The sequence below is a fragment of the Lutjanus erythropterus genome, chromosome 8 (assembly GCF_056507025.1).
Source record: "Lutjanus erythropterus isolate fLutEry1 chromosome 8, fLutEry1.hap2, whole genome shotgun sequence".
Classification (NCBI taxonomy): Eukaryota; Metazoa; Chordata; class Actinopteri; order Lutjaniformes; family Lutjanidae; genus Lutjanus; species Lutjanus erythropterus.
Window position 1 is genome coordinate 9015196 of NC_139324.1, and position 17176 is coordinate 9032371.

The 17176-nt window shown below is 38.6% G+C and overlaps 1 protein-coding gene across 1 annotated transcript in view; it reads right to left on the reverse strand.

Annotated features, from left to right (window-relative positions):
- The window catches only part of satb2 (SATB homeobox 2), a 70729-nt gene that overhangs the window by 14948 nt on the left and 38605 nt on the right, over nucleotides 1–17176 (reverse strand). Inside the window, exons 5-12 of the mRNA XM_084724431.1 lie at nucleotides 16633–16756; nucleotides 14867–14969; nucleotides 13381–13431; nucleotides 12709–13295; nucleotides 9237–9449; nucleotides 8969–9055; nucleotides 7991–8143; nucleotides 3611–3805 (exon numbers count right to left, since the gene is read on the reverse strand). Of these exons, the coding sequence (XP_084580557.1) occupies nucleotides 3611–3805; nucleotides 7991–8143; nucleotides 8969–9055; nucleotides 9237–9449; nucleotides 12709–13295; nucleotides 13381–13431; nucleotides 14867–14969; nucleotides 16633–16756 (1513 nt within the window). The remainder of the gene's footprint in view (nucleotides 1–3610; nucleotides 3806–7990; nucleotides 8144–8968; nucleotides 9056–9236; nucleotides 9450–12708; nucleotides 13296–13380; nucleotides 13432–14866; nucleotides 14970–16632; nucleotides 16757–17176) is intronic.

The following is a 17176-nucleotide window of genomic DNA, read 5'->3' on the forward strand; positions in this document are numbered from 1 at the left end:
ACCTCGACCTTTGACCTTTTCACAATACAGAATGGAATTTCTGCCACAAGGGGTCTCTCAATCAAAACAAGACCCAAAGACTTGTCATTAGGTAGCAAGGGATCATGGGAGTTTGTAGCGTAATGTAGTGGTAGGGCTGGGTATCCATCCAGATTTCCCAAACTGATTTGATTCGATTCAATCATTATTTGGTTGAGCATATTTCAGTTACAATACCAATGTTGTTTGGATATTGAAGAGATTCTCGAAGAACTAAACTGTAAACTGTACAAGGAACCCTCTAATCTGGTGTATTATTTAAAACATAAATGTTTACATTAAGAATTGACCCCAAAGTAGGTACATGAATCATGTACTTTTTATTAAACATGACCTGACCAACACAGTTAAAATCAGCAAAATCTCACACCACAAGATCTCGTACCAAAGGCTGGTCATGCAAGACTAACAGGGTTAAAACGTCAGGCTGTACCACACATCCACAGGAGAAAAGACAGGGCAGTTTTGGGATTTTATGAAACAACATTAGACCAGGCAAAGGAAAAACAATTCAAGTCAATTAAGTGATGTTTTTTTAACCCCAACCCTGGTATTAACTTTTATTCACAGTATGTTAGTCATGTTCACCAACTTCCTTTCTCACACAATCCTGCTAATGTGACAAAATGAGCGATGGGTGTTAAAGTGGGCTACTAACTACAGCCCTGCTCTGAATGTATACTATAACATTAGCGTACATTCACGATAGCTAGCCAGTGTGAGCTGGCATATATTTAAATAGCCTAACATATTGTTTATGTTAGCTAGACAGTCGTTCTATGTCCATGTAAGATGTAGCTCCTCCACATCCACTTCAAACAGTCACCATCATAAACCCCAGTGAATGAACTGGTAACACTGGCTAGCTACCTCTAAATGTGGATGTGTCTGGGGAAGTTAATTCACTTGAGCTGGTATACACAGTCTGGTTACGGTTTTAAAACTTGTTGTTTGTTGATGGGTAGACTTTATCTATGTTGAAAAATCTGTCACAGGACTAGCCTACAGTCGAACAATCACCAGCCACCAGACTGATTTAAGGGGCCTTCACATAATAAGACATTTGTTCTGGACTCACCACGATGTGTGATTGATTCACAAATCTTATAGCCAGACCTGACTGTTCACATTTGGCCATACGTTTATTAGCAAAATTATAGTCTGTTTTAAAACAGACTATAAACACCTCTGGCAGGGAACCCTTGATTTGTGTAACTCTCACAAAATTAGTGTTTGTTGTTCTTTCATTGCACAGACATTAAAATGTTCATTCTCAGGAGATTTTCCATGGGCCTGGGGTTCCCTTCCAGACTCAACCATCAGGCTGCTTAGGTCACTTCCACACATGTATGGTTTATTCTGCCTGTATCCTCACATACAGCTGTTATCTCATTGGTTGGGCTTTGAAAGGTCAGCAGCAAATGAGGTCAAAGTTCAAATCATTTGAAATTTGGTGCGGTGTGGGGGCCTTCACTGAAGACACAACTCACATGCTACAGAGATGAAATCTGGAAAACATAATCCTATAGCAAGAGATAGAATCCCACAGAGTTTAGTATAAGCAATGGTTCAGACAACTGAGAAGGATACATATATCCAAATAGTAAACATGAAGTTTATTTTAACTTATCTGACTTAATCTGATCTCTAAAATTAGAAGCCTGTGGGTAAAAAAATTGAAATTAAAATTAAACTACACTGTTTATTGGATCTGACTTCCTCAAATGAAAGCTGAATGTTAGCACTTAACCTCAAACCATCCAATACACTGGCGTACAGAGACAACAAAACAAAAAAATGCATATGTAGACTGGTAAATGGTTACTTTTAATGCTTTTATCCAAAGCACTTTAAAAGGACTGAACAGCCAACCCTTTTATCAGTGGACAACTTCAAAAAATTTTAATATTCATATTTCTGTGGTGCTACATGAATCAATAGCAGATAACCTGTTATCTATCCAGCTTCTCAGTAATAAAAAGCCAAACAGCGACATGCAGGCAGACAGACAGGGTTCAGGGTGTGTGTCAGAGTGGGAGGGTTACAGTAATGACAGAGGCCAACATGTCAGTGTGTCTCCCGCATCGATCTCCCTCAGCCCTCCTTCAGCCTCTGCCTCCCTCCTCAAAAAGTAATGGGGCATTTCCTCCAGTGCCCACACCACCCAGCAACACTGTTTACTCTTCATTCCACTGGGGCACGCACAGACACACAAACACATGTGCACACACAGCTAGATCAAACAGTACAGTACAAAATGAGTATAATAAGGAATTAATAACAACAGGTGTGGTCTCAGAGGGTGGAGGAATATAATTTCATCCTTTTTTGACTGACAAAGTGTGTGTCTGTGATGACATTTTCAGTCTGTATGTTTACTGTATATGCTTGGGTTTATATATTTAAATCTGACCTAAGACATGCTCTGTGTGGTATGATCATGTTCAAAAAGAGCAGATATGTTTAAAGGAATAGTTCAACATTATAGGAGATACAACTCTCCTCCAAACAGCAACTGTCCAGTCATTGTTTGCTAATGTTACTAGACACCGCAGGTCAAACAATTTCTCTTCATTTCATGTTGAGGTGGTGTGTATGCAGCTCTGACAAGACTAGGTGTCTCATGAATTTGGAGGGTGGCTTTTTTTTTGTCATCTTTCAAAAACATAGAGCTCATGTTTGAAGAATGGATTAAACTTTGTCTTTATCTGCTCTAATGTAAGCTGCAAATGTTAGCACGTCTGGCTAACTAGCTTACTATTTCCAATAATGTTAATGTGACGCATCTCTCTCTGGATTGCTCTCTCAGGTGTAGGCCGGGTTAGCTTAGCTTTTATCCCACCCGTCTTCCTGGGGTGATCGCGGTTCGGCTGGTCTGGACCGTCTCAAAGTCCACTTCACTCAGTCTAATGCTGCACTTCCTTTTCCCACATTAATGACTGTATTTGTGTTGTCTGTCAGATATATTTGGGGTGTATTTCACCATCTGACCAATGTTAGCTTTAGCCTCTGTCTTTCATCATTAACGTTCTATCATGTAAGCAGCTGTTAAATAATTTTACTTAGCCTTTTTACAGGCTTCTTGTTTTAAAATATGTCAGATGGAAACATTAAAAAGTCAGATGGAGACAGACTTCTGAGCTGTGTTAAGGTCTTTAAGAATTAGCATTAGCTTACATTAGCTAGCCACACTTCTGCTAACAAGAGTCAGCATTTGAACCGCAAACATCCTCAATCATCAGCTAGAATGAGAGGCTGTTTTTGTTTACTTCTCTGTGAACTGAAAACCAAGTGTTTGAAAAGTTTCTACGTTAAATCTATGTGCAGTGCGAGAGTGGAAAGCTCGACACATGTAGCAACAGTAACTAAGGGGGGAGGGGCTTAGTGAAGGGTGTATTATTGATACTGATACCATTGTCTGTTCAGTATAAGGCTACAAACATGGTTAACTTAGCTTAGCACAAAGACAAGAAAACAGTTAGCCTGTCTCTGTCCAATGTCTTTGTCTCTCAGGACATGGAGATACGAGATGCATATTTAACAGCTGGAAACACTTTCATGTGGTTCTTACCTGCGTGTCCTGTGGCAGGTGGAGGACGGTGTGAAGCCTCTCAGTGTGATGGTGCCTGGACTCCTCCTCGTACGCCAGGTCTCTGTCGGCCTGCGGCAGGGACAGAAACCTCCGAATGGTGCACAGGTTCTCCCACAGAGTGCGGTTCTCTGGGCTAGGGTTCTCCTTCCACCGAAGCAGCTCACACAGCCAACCCTGGACAAGAGATATAAACAGACAGGACTGATACCACTGTCATGTCTGTATAGTAAATACGAGGCTACAGCCAGCAACAAGTTGCTTAGCATAGTATGAAGGCTGGCCCCCCTGTTTCCAGTCGTTATTCTTAGCTAAGCTAACATGCTGCTGGATGCAGCATCTTCTCTGCAACAAAGCAAATACATATATTTTGCAAAATGTCAGACTGTTCCCTTAAACCTGTCCTATAGGGATGTAATGCAATATTAAGTTATATTACATTACATTATATTATTGCGATATTAAAAAACTAAAAAAATGTATTTTATTAAATCATAAATCTGATGTACAGCACTTTTATCCATTCAGAATTTATTTCATCTTTCAACTTAAAGTACCTCTACTTTTCTAATTTAATTAATTAAAATAAAGGTAGCCATGATTTAAGTATGTGCAAAACATGGCATGAATTATCTTTGAAAATTAATGTTTTAATTATGTATTTGCAAAACAGAAACAAGGCAGAAGTCAGTAGCAGTCCTTCTATAAGATAAAATAAAATAATTAACCATGTAATATCATGGTAGATATTGCCACACTTTGGTACAGTATCAATACATTTTTTTTAATTGTGATATTAATTTGGCGTACTGTAACATCCCTATTGTCTTATAAATACATTTTGAAGGAGGGAGGTCCTGTTCCCCTTGACCATGGCTGTGGGCCATCCTTGTATTTTCTGCTTCATTAAACATTTTATGGCTCCTCTCCAGCTGTGGAGCCCAAGAATCAACACCTTTCACCCGCTAGAAATACTGCTGGGTAAGAAAGAAGGATAAAAAAGAGTATGAGAAAAGACTGACAAAGATAAAGAAAAATGTGAGAGACTCAGGACATTAAAATGTGAGATTTTAATTTAGCAAAAAAGTTGTGACTGTGCAGGGTATATGAGGTAAATGCAGGAAAAGAAGATGGAGAAGAAGGAGAGATGGAGAAGATTCAATTATATCTGCTAGACTGGTTCAGTTTGTGACACCAGCTGTTGTGTTCAACCAGCCACCTCGGGCAGCATGCACCGCTAATAGCCTGATCATCTCTCTCTTCCTCTCTCTCTGTCCTTGTGGCCAGCTGCAGCAGATGGGTGCGCTGAGCCGTGACCCTCAGCCACCCCCAGACCCACCAACCTGGGGGACCTCTCTAACCGCACACAACCACACAACCACACACATGCACTCACATACTGTATACATGATGCATACATCTCTATATATTACCATTCTCACGCTTTCACCTGGCAGCTCATGACAACATGTGACTGTTTGCGTGCATTCAAGCCATATTCATGATGATGGGATTTAGCTCCACCGCCTCTGTTTAATAATGAGCTCTGTGTGTTTTATTCTCTCTAAAACTATATTTATGATATAAGATGATGTTTTGTTTTGTTTTTCCATATTTTCTCACCTGGTCCCTGTCTCCACCAGCCTCTCCTTGCATGTAACTCTTCACCTCAAGTTTAGAGAGGATGTTTATATCCCTAAATAACTATATAAGGACATAAACACTCAAAGGGTTATGCTAGTATTTTAAACCCTGGACCCTATTTATTTATTTTTTTTTTACATATTTTGCAAAAGAAATTGTCGAAATGACTAATGGGCACAAAAAGTTTTGGAACTGTCCAATAGATCACTTCAGTTGACAGCAGTGAAACAGGCTGCAGTGGCTGCAACATAATGTTTGGGGGCAAATGTGCTGTAACCCGTGTTAAAACACCAGAATTACACAGTAAGCCAAACAAACTAACACTATGCTCAGACTAGCGCTTTAGTCATGCCTGTACCATTGAGCCCATCGAGGCCCGATGCCGACAAAATCGACCCGAACCAGACCCTCATTAGCATATTTCAGCCCAAACCTGATTACAGCTCGACATTTTTCTTATCAAGCTTCCCTCTATGTACCAAACACTGGGACTGTTCAGTGAAAAGGACAATGAATGGGGCAATGTGAACTGGCAACAACTACTTGGGGTGAAAAATGAAAGTAAATAAATAAATAAATAGAGTACAGTGCTTTCATCACTACAGTTAGTAAAAAACAAAAGCAGAAAGTTCAAGGAGTCTGGATGAGAAAATGTTTGGGGGTCAACAATGTTTGGGGGTCTTCAGCAAGAACTGGAACTGAAGTTTTAAATGTCTATCTTAAAATCTGTCAACAGTGGCATGCTAACTAACATTAGCCTCGAGGGCCAGAAATGTTACCATTGTTTGGTACCCTCAGCTGCACAGCTGCTAGTTGTAGACTTGTCCCTCTCATTGGATGTTGTGGTCCGGCTCATAAAGTAGTGGTCCAGATTTTTGCCCAGAAATATTAAACCAGATGACATTATCAAGGTGGCCCCAATGAGCCGTTCAGGAGGTTTAAGACCAGATCTGTAAACCTGTCACATTACCAGATTGATATTGGTTGTTTGAACAAAAAAGGATCTTACTCTTTAACATTTATGTCTGTCTCTGGTGGATCCTTTTCATAATGTAGTCAGACTCTTGCAGTAGAATAAGAGTCTGAGCCTGTCAGTGTCAAAAACAAGCACTTTTAGTGGACGCACTTTGGGGGCTACATTAGTCCCCAAGGATTACTTTATGTTGAAGCCCCATTTTGTAGCTGCCAGTGAATCTAATTGACAAATTCCAAAAAAAATGTACCCTTTAGTCATTTAGACCCCAAAATATGTACAAAAAAATATCTCTCAAATGTAAAAATACTGGAATTGTGGTTGCAAGCCACGTTGTTATATCCTCCTCCTTCACCTGGTGTTGTTTCTAACACACTGGAGACATTGGATAAATATATTTTTTTTTTACTTTACTAGTTACTGCTAGCTAAATTAGTTTCAGCACCTTGTGCTTGCAAAAAGGTGTGCATGACCATTTATCTCAGCAAGCCTAGTGTGCTTGTGCCTTGAACTGATTCATTCAGGTCTGTCAGTTGTGGGTCTGTGCTGTTGTGCATGCTGACTCACTTGTGTTATGTCCTGGAACTAAGCCTTTATTCATGTTATTAATTACACCAGTGTGTGTCTTGCTGTGACAAAAGTCCAAACCAGATCAGCCTCCTGGTTTGTTTTGTTTAGCATCTTAGGATCATGTAGGAAATCAGTTGTCATATTTAAATGAAATATACTATAATAATGATTTATTGTTTTTCTGGTAAATTCATCAAAATCAAAATTCAAATCAATCATTCAGCTGATCTTTTCTGTGATGGGATGTAAATGATCTTTACAACTAACAAAGTAACTTTCTTAATGTGCTTGGAGTGAAATGATGGTAACACTTCAAATTAAGGTGGTTGCAATAATCCTTAATTAATATATAATAGGCACTTATAAGATAGTAATTTACATTAATGAGACTTGTTAAGTGTTAATAACAGCATAATAAACATAACATAACAACATAAAATGTTTATTGTTAGATTGTGATGTTGTTTGTAATCCTTTTATAAACACTTATAAGAAACTCATAAGGCTTTTATAACAAGTTTCTTAAAAATGCTTTTGTCTTAAAATCTAACAATAAAGGTCTTTCTCACTTGTATAGTATTATTAGTACATATTAATGTTATAAGGGCCTTATTAAACATTGACTAATATTTATGACAAGCACCGTAATATTAAGTATTACCAAAATGACAATGTAGAAAGTCCACTAATGAATGGAAGGAACTGTAAAACACTTTAATAGTGAATATGAGAACATGAAGTAGAGTTACAAATTATACAAAAATAGGTTGATTGACTATTTACTAAGTGATAAAGCAGTTATTGAGTTGTGTCTCGTTGTGATACTGTACATTAAAAAGTGTAGTTTCAAGGGATAATATGTGCAAAATTCAGATAAATTCATTGAAAATAAAGATGTGTGCATATACTTGTAGTTCTGCAGTACATCATGTTTTCAGAGCTCTAAACATACAAACCATTAGTCATGTGCCAAGTGACAGGTGATACAGTTCATGACAAATATTTGACTTTTTTTTTCTTTACATTTTTTTAGTTTTTATTAACTTTTTTAAAGTTGTTTTGATTTACATATTTATCAAGAAGTAAATATCTTTTTATCCTCACTTGCTCCAGGGATTCAAAGAAAGAAAGAAAGAAAGTTAGATGTTACATTTGACCTTTTGTGATTCCCTCACCTGGCTCTTGTTGGCAGCCACCTTTGCAAACAGAGCTTGGGACACCTTAGCTCTCTTCATCTCCTGCTGAATTTCCTCATAGATGCCCGACGTAATGTTAACCAGTGACTCCAGCTTCAGCGGGAGGTCAGGGGCCGGGCCAGACGGCTTCGGCTGGGAGAGAGGATCAGCACATGATGTAACACACAGTGAGTGCAGATGAAACCCTTCGGATGGTTAATGTTTTACAAGGAGAAGATATCAGATAAGTTAGGATGGAAGGAAATATCATAAAGGCATCTAGCACTTAAGGATTCTGCTGCAATTCTAAAGGCCTCATATGTATTCTAAAACTACTGAGAGACTTATCCATAAAAACAAATCTTGTATACATGAGGAAAGGTTATCAGCTGATGATCAGGCCAAGTTGCTCTGAGAACAGACATACAGTGTTCCCTGTATGAACATCAGCTGCACATCTGCAGCGCACGTCTCCACATGAATTCTGTTTACAGATCAAAGTCATTAAGTCCTTCTCTTTTGTCTTTCTTTGTTGTTTCTGTTTGAATGAACATGTATTGGCTCTCAGAGAGCTTGTATACACAGTGTTTGAAGTCATCCGCAAGACATGTACAGACCAGCTAGCTTACATTCCCCCAGTGTAAACGATGCTGAGATAATTTTACATAGACATAATAAGAATAGCACACAAATTCACCCAGAGCCATGAATGGCCATTTGCCCTGACATCAGAGAGAATTTCTTATCGCTGATGTCGCTAACTTGTTTTGCGCAGATGGAACGAAACGTCCAAATACTTTATAATGTCCTTTATGTTTACAATATGCTCATATGATAGCTTTGAAGCTATTTTTTCCATTATAAATAGAATTTGTTGCAGATAAAAACATTCAAATCCCGGCATAGTTTTTAAGACACAATACATGACGTGCTGCAGTCTACTCTGTGAGGGCAAGTTACAGATTGTAGATAACTCACCGAGTTGGAGATCTTAGTCTTGTTCTTCCAGATGGAAGCCCAGGTATCGGGGGTTATCTGGTCATCCAAACTCCTCTCCCACACTTTCTATGCACACACACACAAAGAGACATGGCATGTTACAATCGAATGTTTGCATCACTGTGATTACACATGCAGCCGTCATACAGACCTCACTCTTTCCTATTCTGCTATTGCTCCCATAAAAGCAACCATATTGTAGAAACATTTAAGTCTGCAGGCACTAGTGACCTCAGTGCACACTAACCTGTGAGAGGCGTGGAGCACCGGGGTTGGAGGAGTTCGAAGCAGGAAGGCCAACTGAAGGGTTCATGGTCCGCTCCCTCTCCTCCTGGTAGATTCGGTCTCTCTCGCTCTCCGGCAGGTTCAGGAAGTTCTGCATCGCTTTCAGATTCACCAGCAGGGACTGCGAGGCTGTGCGAGGGTCCTCCTCCTTCCGCAGGATCTCTGACAGCAAGCCCTGGGTAAAGACGATGCACAACTGCACTATGAACTCAACTGCAAAAAGATTGTGTTATTGCTTTACAATGTCAACCTCGTACAAACTAATACAAACTAATGTGCACTGAAGTGGATTGTGTTTTCTTATAAATGTGGGATGATGGGTATTTGCTGTTGTTTGGATCCAAACCATATTTTAAAATTCACTCACATAAAGGGATTCTGTTCCATTATCTTTTATCTAAAGAGCCTTTTACTACTTTTACTACTACTACTTTAGTATTGTGATCCTTTACTTAAAGGGCCAGTATGTAGGAGTTAGTGAGATATAGCAGCAACAAAGACACAACGATTCTTATTTTCAGGTGACTGTACACTAATGAAAACTTATGAATATTATATTCAATTTCTGCCATATTCTGCCAATAAATGTCCCAAAATCTTAAACACTGGACCTTGGAGTAAAAGTACTAATATCACACTGTAAGAATACTAAATAACAGATAAAAGTCCTACATTGAAAATATTACTTAAAGCGATAGTTCACACAAAAATGAAATTTCATTCAATATCTACTCACCCCTGTGCTGATGTGAGGATGGGTGAAGATCTCCAGTTAACAAAACACTGCCAGAGCTTCAGTGGAAAACAGGGTTGCTGCCAAATCCAGTACAATTGAAGTGAACAGTGACCAGTTTTAAAATTTAAAAAAAGAACACAAAAAAACACAAAATGTCTCTATACTGCTCGTGTGGTGTAATCCAAGTGTCTGTAAACTACGACATTTAAATTTGACCCAAAAAAATGCCATTTACACCATGTTTTTAGCCAAGCGGCGCAACACAAAATATACAAGATCTCACAATACCTTCACATCTGTGTTTACATGCTACCTGAAATCAACTGACACAACAGAGAGAGATCTGCTCAGAAATAGTGACTTGTTACACATGCTTTGCACATGACTTCGCAAACTTTCAACAAAGAAGAAAATGTCTGAGGACTTTGACATAGAAGAGGAACATCATTTCTTTGCTGCAGCTGCGCCGCTTGGGTGAGAGCTTGTGTACCCGCTTCAGGCGTGTGCACATGGATCAGGTCTGAGAGGCTACAGTTGATATTTAGGCTAAAAACATGGTGTAAATGGTGCAAATTTTAATGCCATGGCTTACAGACACTTGGATTACACCACACATGGAAACATTTTGTGGGTTTTTTTGTGTTCTTTTTTTTATATTTTAAAACTGGTTACCATCCACTTCAATTGTACTGGATTTAGCTGCAACACTGTTTTCCGCTGAAACTCCGGCAGTGTTTTGTGAACTGGAGATCTTCACCCATCCCCACATCAGCACAAGGCTGAGGAGATATTGCGTGAAATTTAATTTTTGGTTGAACTATCACTTTAAGTAAAAGTATGTAAGTATAATCAGGAAAATGTTGTCTCACAAGGCCTGTTCTGTGCATCTTTATACAATTAAAATAATTAAAAGCAAAAGCAGAAAATCCTGAGAAGCTGGAAACATGAAATTGTGGGCAATCGCCCATTAAAAATGGCTCACATGATTTCCAAAATTGTTGCCTAGTACTTAACTGTTTGTCAATCAACTGATAATCATTTTAGCTCTACTTGTATATTCTGTTGAGTAGTTTGACTTATATCAAATCATCATATTTCATAAAATAGATTCAAAAGTATAAACCTGTAAAATGAAATGAAATGTAAAGGGGCAGAAGAATAAATTGGTATGAAAGTGGTAAGAAAATATTCAAGTAAAGTATCTCAAATTTGCAATAAAGTGCATTAAGTAAGTAAATTTACTCAGTTAAGTTTCACCACATCTTAAAATCCCAGTGAAAATTGGTTTCTATCAACCTGCTCATTTCAAGAGAATTCATACAGTTTTTCTTAAATTAAAAACTGAAAATGATAAATCTTAGATATACAGTGTTAGCATATGAGTTGGATGTTCTCAGAAATACATCCACATATACACAGAGACACACCTGGCCTCTGTACCAGGTCTATGAGCCACCTCCCATTACATTGATCTAATGAGGCGTGTGGTAACCAGTTTAGCACAGCCTGAATGCATCAGGTGTTTGTGCTGCTGTGAGGGCGGGAAAGGAGACTCAATGACCCAGCAAGCTACATTGCCGTGCTTCCACTAATCCCACTGAAAATACCACAAGGTGGGTGACCACAGAATTAGTCAGACCCTGTGTGAATAAATATAGTTCCAGTGACGTCGATTTCCATTTATTTCCATCAAATACAGCACTTATCTCCTTTTACCGGATATGTTGAGGAGAACAAGAATTACAATATGCTCCTTTTAGGCTGTGTTGCACCAACAAGAATTCATTTTTAAACCTAAACTTAAATTGTTTGTCCAAACTTGAAAAATATCATGAAATTAGAAAGATTCAATTTAAACCTCTTTTTAAACCTCCATTCAGTTTTTACCTAGATTAAATTTAAGTCTGTTGTCCGGTTCAGTTTAACATGAGATCCAGTATTAACCAGTATTAAGTTACCTTTTAAGTTGCCTTTTTGAGATGGATTGAGCAAAATAATAAAGTTCCTTGAAGAAAGGAAGAGACAACCAACTGAGTTTTATGATACGTCTCTTCGTTCTTTCTATTGTTTGTTATTCGTTTGTTATTATTTGGCCATGTTTCAGTTTTTCTCAAGGAGAAGAAATTAGAGCTTCCTCATCACATGTTGGTTAACTAGGCTAACCGATGTATTAGCTAACAGCTGGTTAACAGTTTCCCTCCTCTTTTATACTTATAGGCCCTGACAGCATGTATTTATGTGTATTTATTTATTTTAATTTGGATAAGAAAGCCTCTCCATACTGATTAAACTATATTTACTTTTGGTTTACATCAATTAACTTGAATTTAGCTACTAATCTGGAACTAGTTTTAATTGTGCAACAGAGCTCTGTCTCATGTTAAATGTGGATTTATTCATTTTAAACCTAGTTTTGCTAAACACTGATTGGCACTAATCTTAGATAAATTAGTCTTTATTGGTTCAACCTAGTGTTGTAGCTCTATAAGCAATAGGTGGATATTTTGATCTTGTTTAATGCAAAGGATGCAATACATTCATTTTCAGATTTTGCCAATCTCCATTCTTGACTTATTATTTATGCCATCTTGAAGCTACCTTCATCACCTTCCTCCTCCTCTTCCTCTGATCATTTTGCTCCCTCTCTGTCACACCTATTCCCTAACCTTCTTGACCACGACCTGTCCTGTTTTCCTACCTGTGTGCGGTTGAAAGCCACACGGGCGAACACGGCCTGGGAGACACTAGCTCTCTTCAGCTCATCTCTGACCTGCTGGTAGATTTCGGAGGAGACCTCAGCGGCCGAGGGGTTGCTCCCTGGGTGGTCGCCAGCTTTAGATGAACCCCGAGGGATGGGTGGGTGGTTGAGGAACTGTTGGTTGAGGGCCTGGGGGTGCTGATGGGCCAGCAGACGGCTAACGGCTAGCTGCTGGTTGATGAGGTGGGCCATGGCGAGCTGCTGACGTACCAGCTGCGGGGAGAGTTGGGGGGAGAGCAGGCCACCTGGCCCCAGCAGGGGTTGCAGGGCACCAGGCGGGGGTGGGGGTGGAGGAGGCACCTGGCCAGTACGGAGAGGAGGGCTGTGGTGGAGGGGGCCATGGGGTGAGGGCTGTTGTTGGGGTGGTGGAGGCTGCTGCGGTGGCTGAGAGGGCGCCTGCTGATCTCCAGATCCCGCCTTGAGGAGGGGGCTGCCGGCTCCCAGGTGACTGAGCTGGGCCAGGCCAGCTAAGTGAGGAGGAGGTCTCTGACCCAGCACACAGAAGTCTGCCATGTTGTCTCTCTCTACTGGAGAGGAGAAGGTGCCGTCAGCGTGGCCAAGCAAACACCTTTACATTTTTACAGTGCCAGAAAGTTTGTTAAGATCTCTTACTTTTGATGTCAGTAGCATCTCTCCCGGACCACATCTTCTCCAAGTAATCCACTGCTCAACAAAACAAAGAGAAAATCAGTCAGAAGGGAGGCTCCTGATGTGAGTATACATACATGATCAAAACAGGTCACCTTAAGGTCCATTTGATGAATGAATGAAAGAATGAACTACAGGTGAATCGTTTAATAATTGTAAATATTAGATTTCACCGTAGCCACTTACATTAAGACAGCTGCTTCTTGTATTAAAGGTTTTCTGAAATGTTATGTTTACATGTGTAAATGAGCCATTATCTAATTACATCTGTGCTAATTTTCATAAATTTCTGGGGGATCCAAAAAAAGCACCATACGAAACAAATAATACAAAACAAATACAAACATTAAACCCCACATCCACTCCTAGTTGCAACCCAGTTCTCTGTCAATCTGGCCTTTGCAGATTGAAATCGAGAAGAAAATAATTCAGGGAAGAAAAAGAAGAGATAAATTAATGAATAAATAAATAGAAAGAAATTAATTAATAAATTAAAGAGTAAGAAATAAATTTAAAAATACATCATGGCAGTATTTACTCAACAATAATCATATATGGTCTATGAATCCAAAAGCTCTTTCAGATCAAAGTCCAACAAAGATTGTACCAGTATGTTTGTATGAAAAGGTAAAGCAGTGGTTACAGACGTGTTTAGCTTGTGTCACTTGTTAGGCAACAGACATAAAAGTTGCTAAATTATATTGGATTAAGTATTAATGATTTCCTAACCTGAGATAAGATAGGATGAAGTAAGATGAGATAAGATCCTTAAAGTCTGATTTGATTTGTTTCTGTAATATCAAATTGGATCCTATCCCATCCTAGACTCATCCTACATTAACTCGATATTTAAGATAAGTTTTTGTAATATGGCCCCAGAACACAAATCTGAACACTGGATAAAGCTAGGTTCAAAATTCTTGTTTCATTTTGTTACCATATTAGAGTCCAAGCTTTTTACAGAGGAACATATCTTTTATCCCAGCACAAACCAGAAAATACTGTCAACAGCAATATTTTGTAAGGAATAACATGTTACATAAGCCTATGAATGATATATGAATAAACCCTTCAATAAAAAAAAATCCTTCAGAATATAGCTAGGAATAAAATGGGTAGGTCTGGTGTATATAAGTGCTATGTGGGCTAAGAGTCTGAGAAAAACCTCATTTTGAGAAAATGGCCTTTGAACATATGTATTGTTAAATTCAATGCATTTTATGTTAATAATTAGAATGTGGTAAAAAGTACCTTAAATAGTTTTTAGCAGTTGAATTGAAAGGGTATTTTTAGCCTCTTAGATTCCTTCATCTGAAAACTTTGGAAAGCAAATTGTATTGTTTCCAACCACCATTATCATTTTGTAACCCTCTGTTGGGGCCCAGCGTGGGTGTTGGGAACCACAGCGAGCATTCAGGGAAGTTTGACAAATGTTTAGTGCAGAGCTCACCTTTGATTTTCTTATATTTCTTGTACCAACGACCAAACTCCTGGCATTTGGCAGTGGAGACATTGGCATAGTAGGAGCTATTCACTATGGAGGATATCATACTCTGAGAGAGAACAAGAGGGGAAAGATCATTAATAACCAACGTGATACAAAATGCTCACACTCATGCAACAACCACATAGCACGCTCATATAAACACACACGCATACACAAACACAACAATAGAAACATACAAACATTAATCATGACTGGAAACCACTCATGGAAACTGGAGGCAGTGAAGTGCACAGAGGAAAACTCCAGCCACCCACACACACACACACACACACACACACACACACTGCACACACATACACGCATACATGTAACTCAGTACAAATACTCAAATTACTGTAATTAAATAGTTTTATGAGTAGATTTTCAAGTCCGTATTTTTACTTGTAGTTAAGTATGCATTACAAGCTGTAATCTACTTAGTTACTTTTAAAATCAATATTAGTATTGAATACAATATGAATTAACATCCAAATCCAATCACTTTTGGAGGAGGTTAAAAAAAAATTAGGAATAAACGTGTTTTATATTTTATAAATTAACAGTGATCAATCGATTGATCGACTCTGAGTAGTCTTTGTGATGACTCTGTACTTTTACTGAAACATTTTTCTAACAGCAGTACTTTTACTTGTAATTGAGTAATATTCTAGTAATGTAACACAACTTGTACTTAGGTACAGATTTTCAGCACTCTTTCCACTGTAAACATTTCACATATTTCACCAGTCATTTTAAGACCAGGATAGAGGACTAAACATGCAGCTGGAGAGTTTAACACAACTGAGGAGGCAAGTCTTTATTTTATAAATAATGAATTAATATGATGCATGTGGGATTAATCCTAAATTTCTAACTGAAACGCACATTAACACATTAACCAGGTGTTGCGATGGTCTAATGTGATGGTGCAAAATCACCTTAAAGAAAAGATTATCAGAAAAGCAGGGACCTCATTACAGAAACCGAACAGAACTGAAATCGTCTCTTATCTAAGTTTAGGATGCCATTAAGAATTTTTGGTACTACAGAAACCTGTTTCATAACTGCATTTAGGAAAACATCTTAGGATAGGAATTTAGCTATTACAGAGCCACCTTAACTGAAGAATTTTCAAAGTTAGAAATCCTAAATTATGTTGGCATAGACCCTGTCCTAAATTCATGACATGAACACCAAAATATTATGACTGTAATGCTACTCAAACTATATGAGGAGGCTGTAATGGGTATATATACGTATACTGACTGCCGACAATTGATCTTGATTTTGATTGACATTCCCATGACATCATGAGCCAATAACTGGCAAGAAAACTTCCCAAAAAGTCCTGTCTTTTTTTTTTCGTCCAGTGAAGCAAACTAGCTACCCAGTGACAAATAAAGTGAGTCAGTCGTTGTCATGGATACGAGCAGTCTCGTGCACAGTCTACACACAGATACAGGCATCACAGGATGAGTACAGACTGAAGTTTACAGCTGTAGGATTTCATAAGTTAGGATAAGATATGAGGTCTGAGATAGGACGAGACACAGACACCAGTTTGAGAACTGCTTCTTGGAAATTTATGTTAAGAAAAGGAAAAGCACTTAGGAAACGTTTCTGTACTGAGGCCCCAGTTCTCTAATGAGAACCATTTCGTTTTGATGTGAGGGTGAGGTTGAGGAACATGAAGTGTGATGTGTTGTTGTGCAGCAGTAGCCAGGCATTACCTGTGACAGAGGACACTCTTTGGCCAGAGTGCTTTGGTTCATTTCCTTCAGCAGCTCTTTGAGAGCGTTCCTGACAGTCGCATGGTTCCACTGTTCACAGGGCAGATCCTCCAGCTTTGAAAAACTACAACAAGCCAAAACCACACACAGGACTCAGGTAATGCTTTGAGAAACAAAAGGACCAAATCTAAAATCAAAATGAAATAAATACAAATGAAACTTTAAAACAGTATTATACAGGATGTTTTGGATTAACTACTACACCATGGGATCTGGGACCCCTACAGGGGTCTCAGGGTTACTGCAGGGAGTTCAACAAATTATTACTTAATAATTCTGAAAGTTTTTCATTAAAAAAAAAACAATAACAATTTACACAACACCGACAAAAGGCTGTCAGTCGTGTGAGCTAGCTAGCTGGCTGTATTGGATAAAAGACAAGGTGGATAAAAAACAAAACAAACAGGGTCGTTTTTCAAAGAAACTTCAAGTTTCTGAAAAACGTTGTTGGAATGCCATAACTAAACTTGACAGCATCATAATA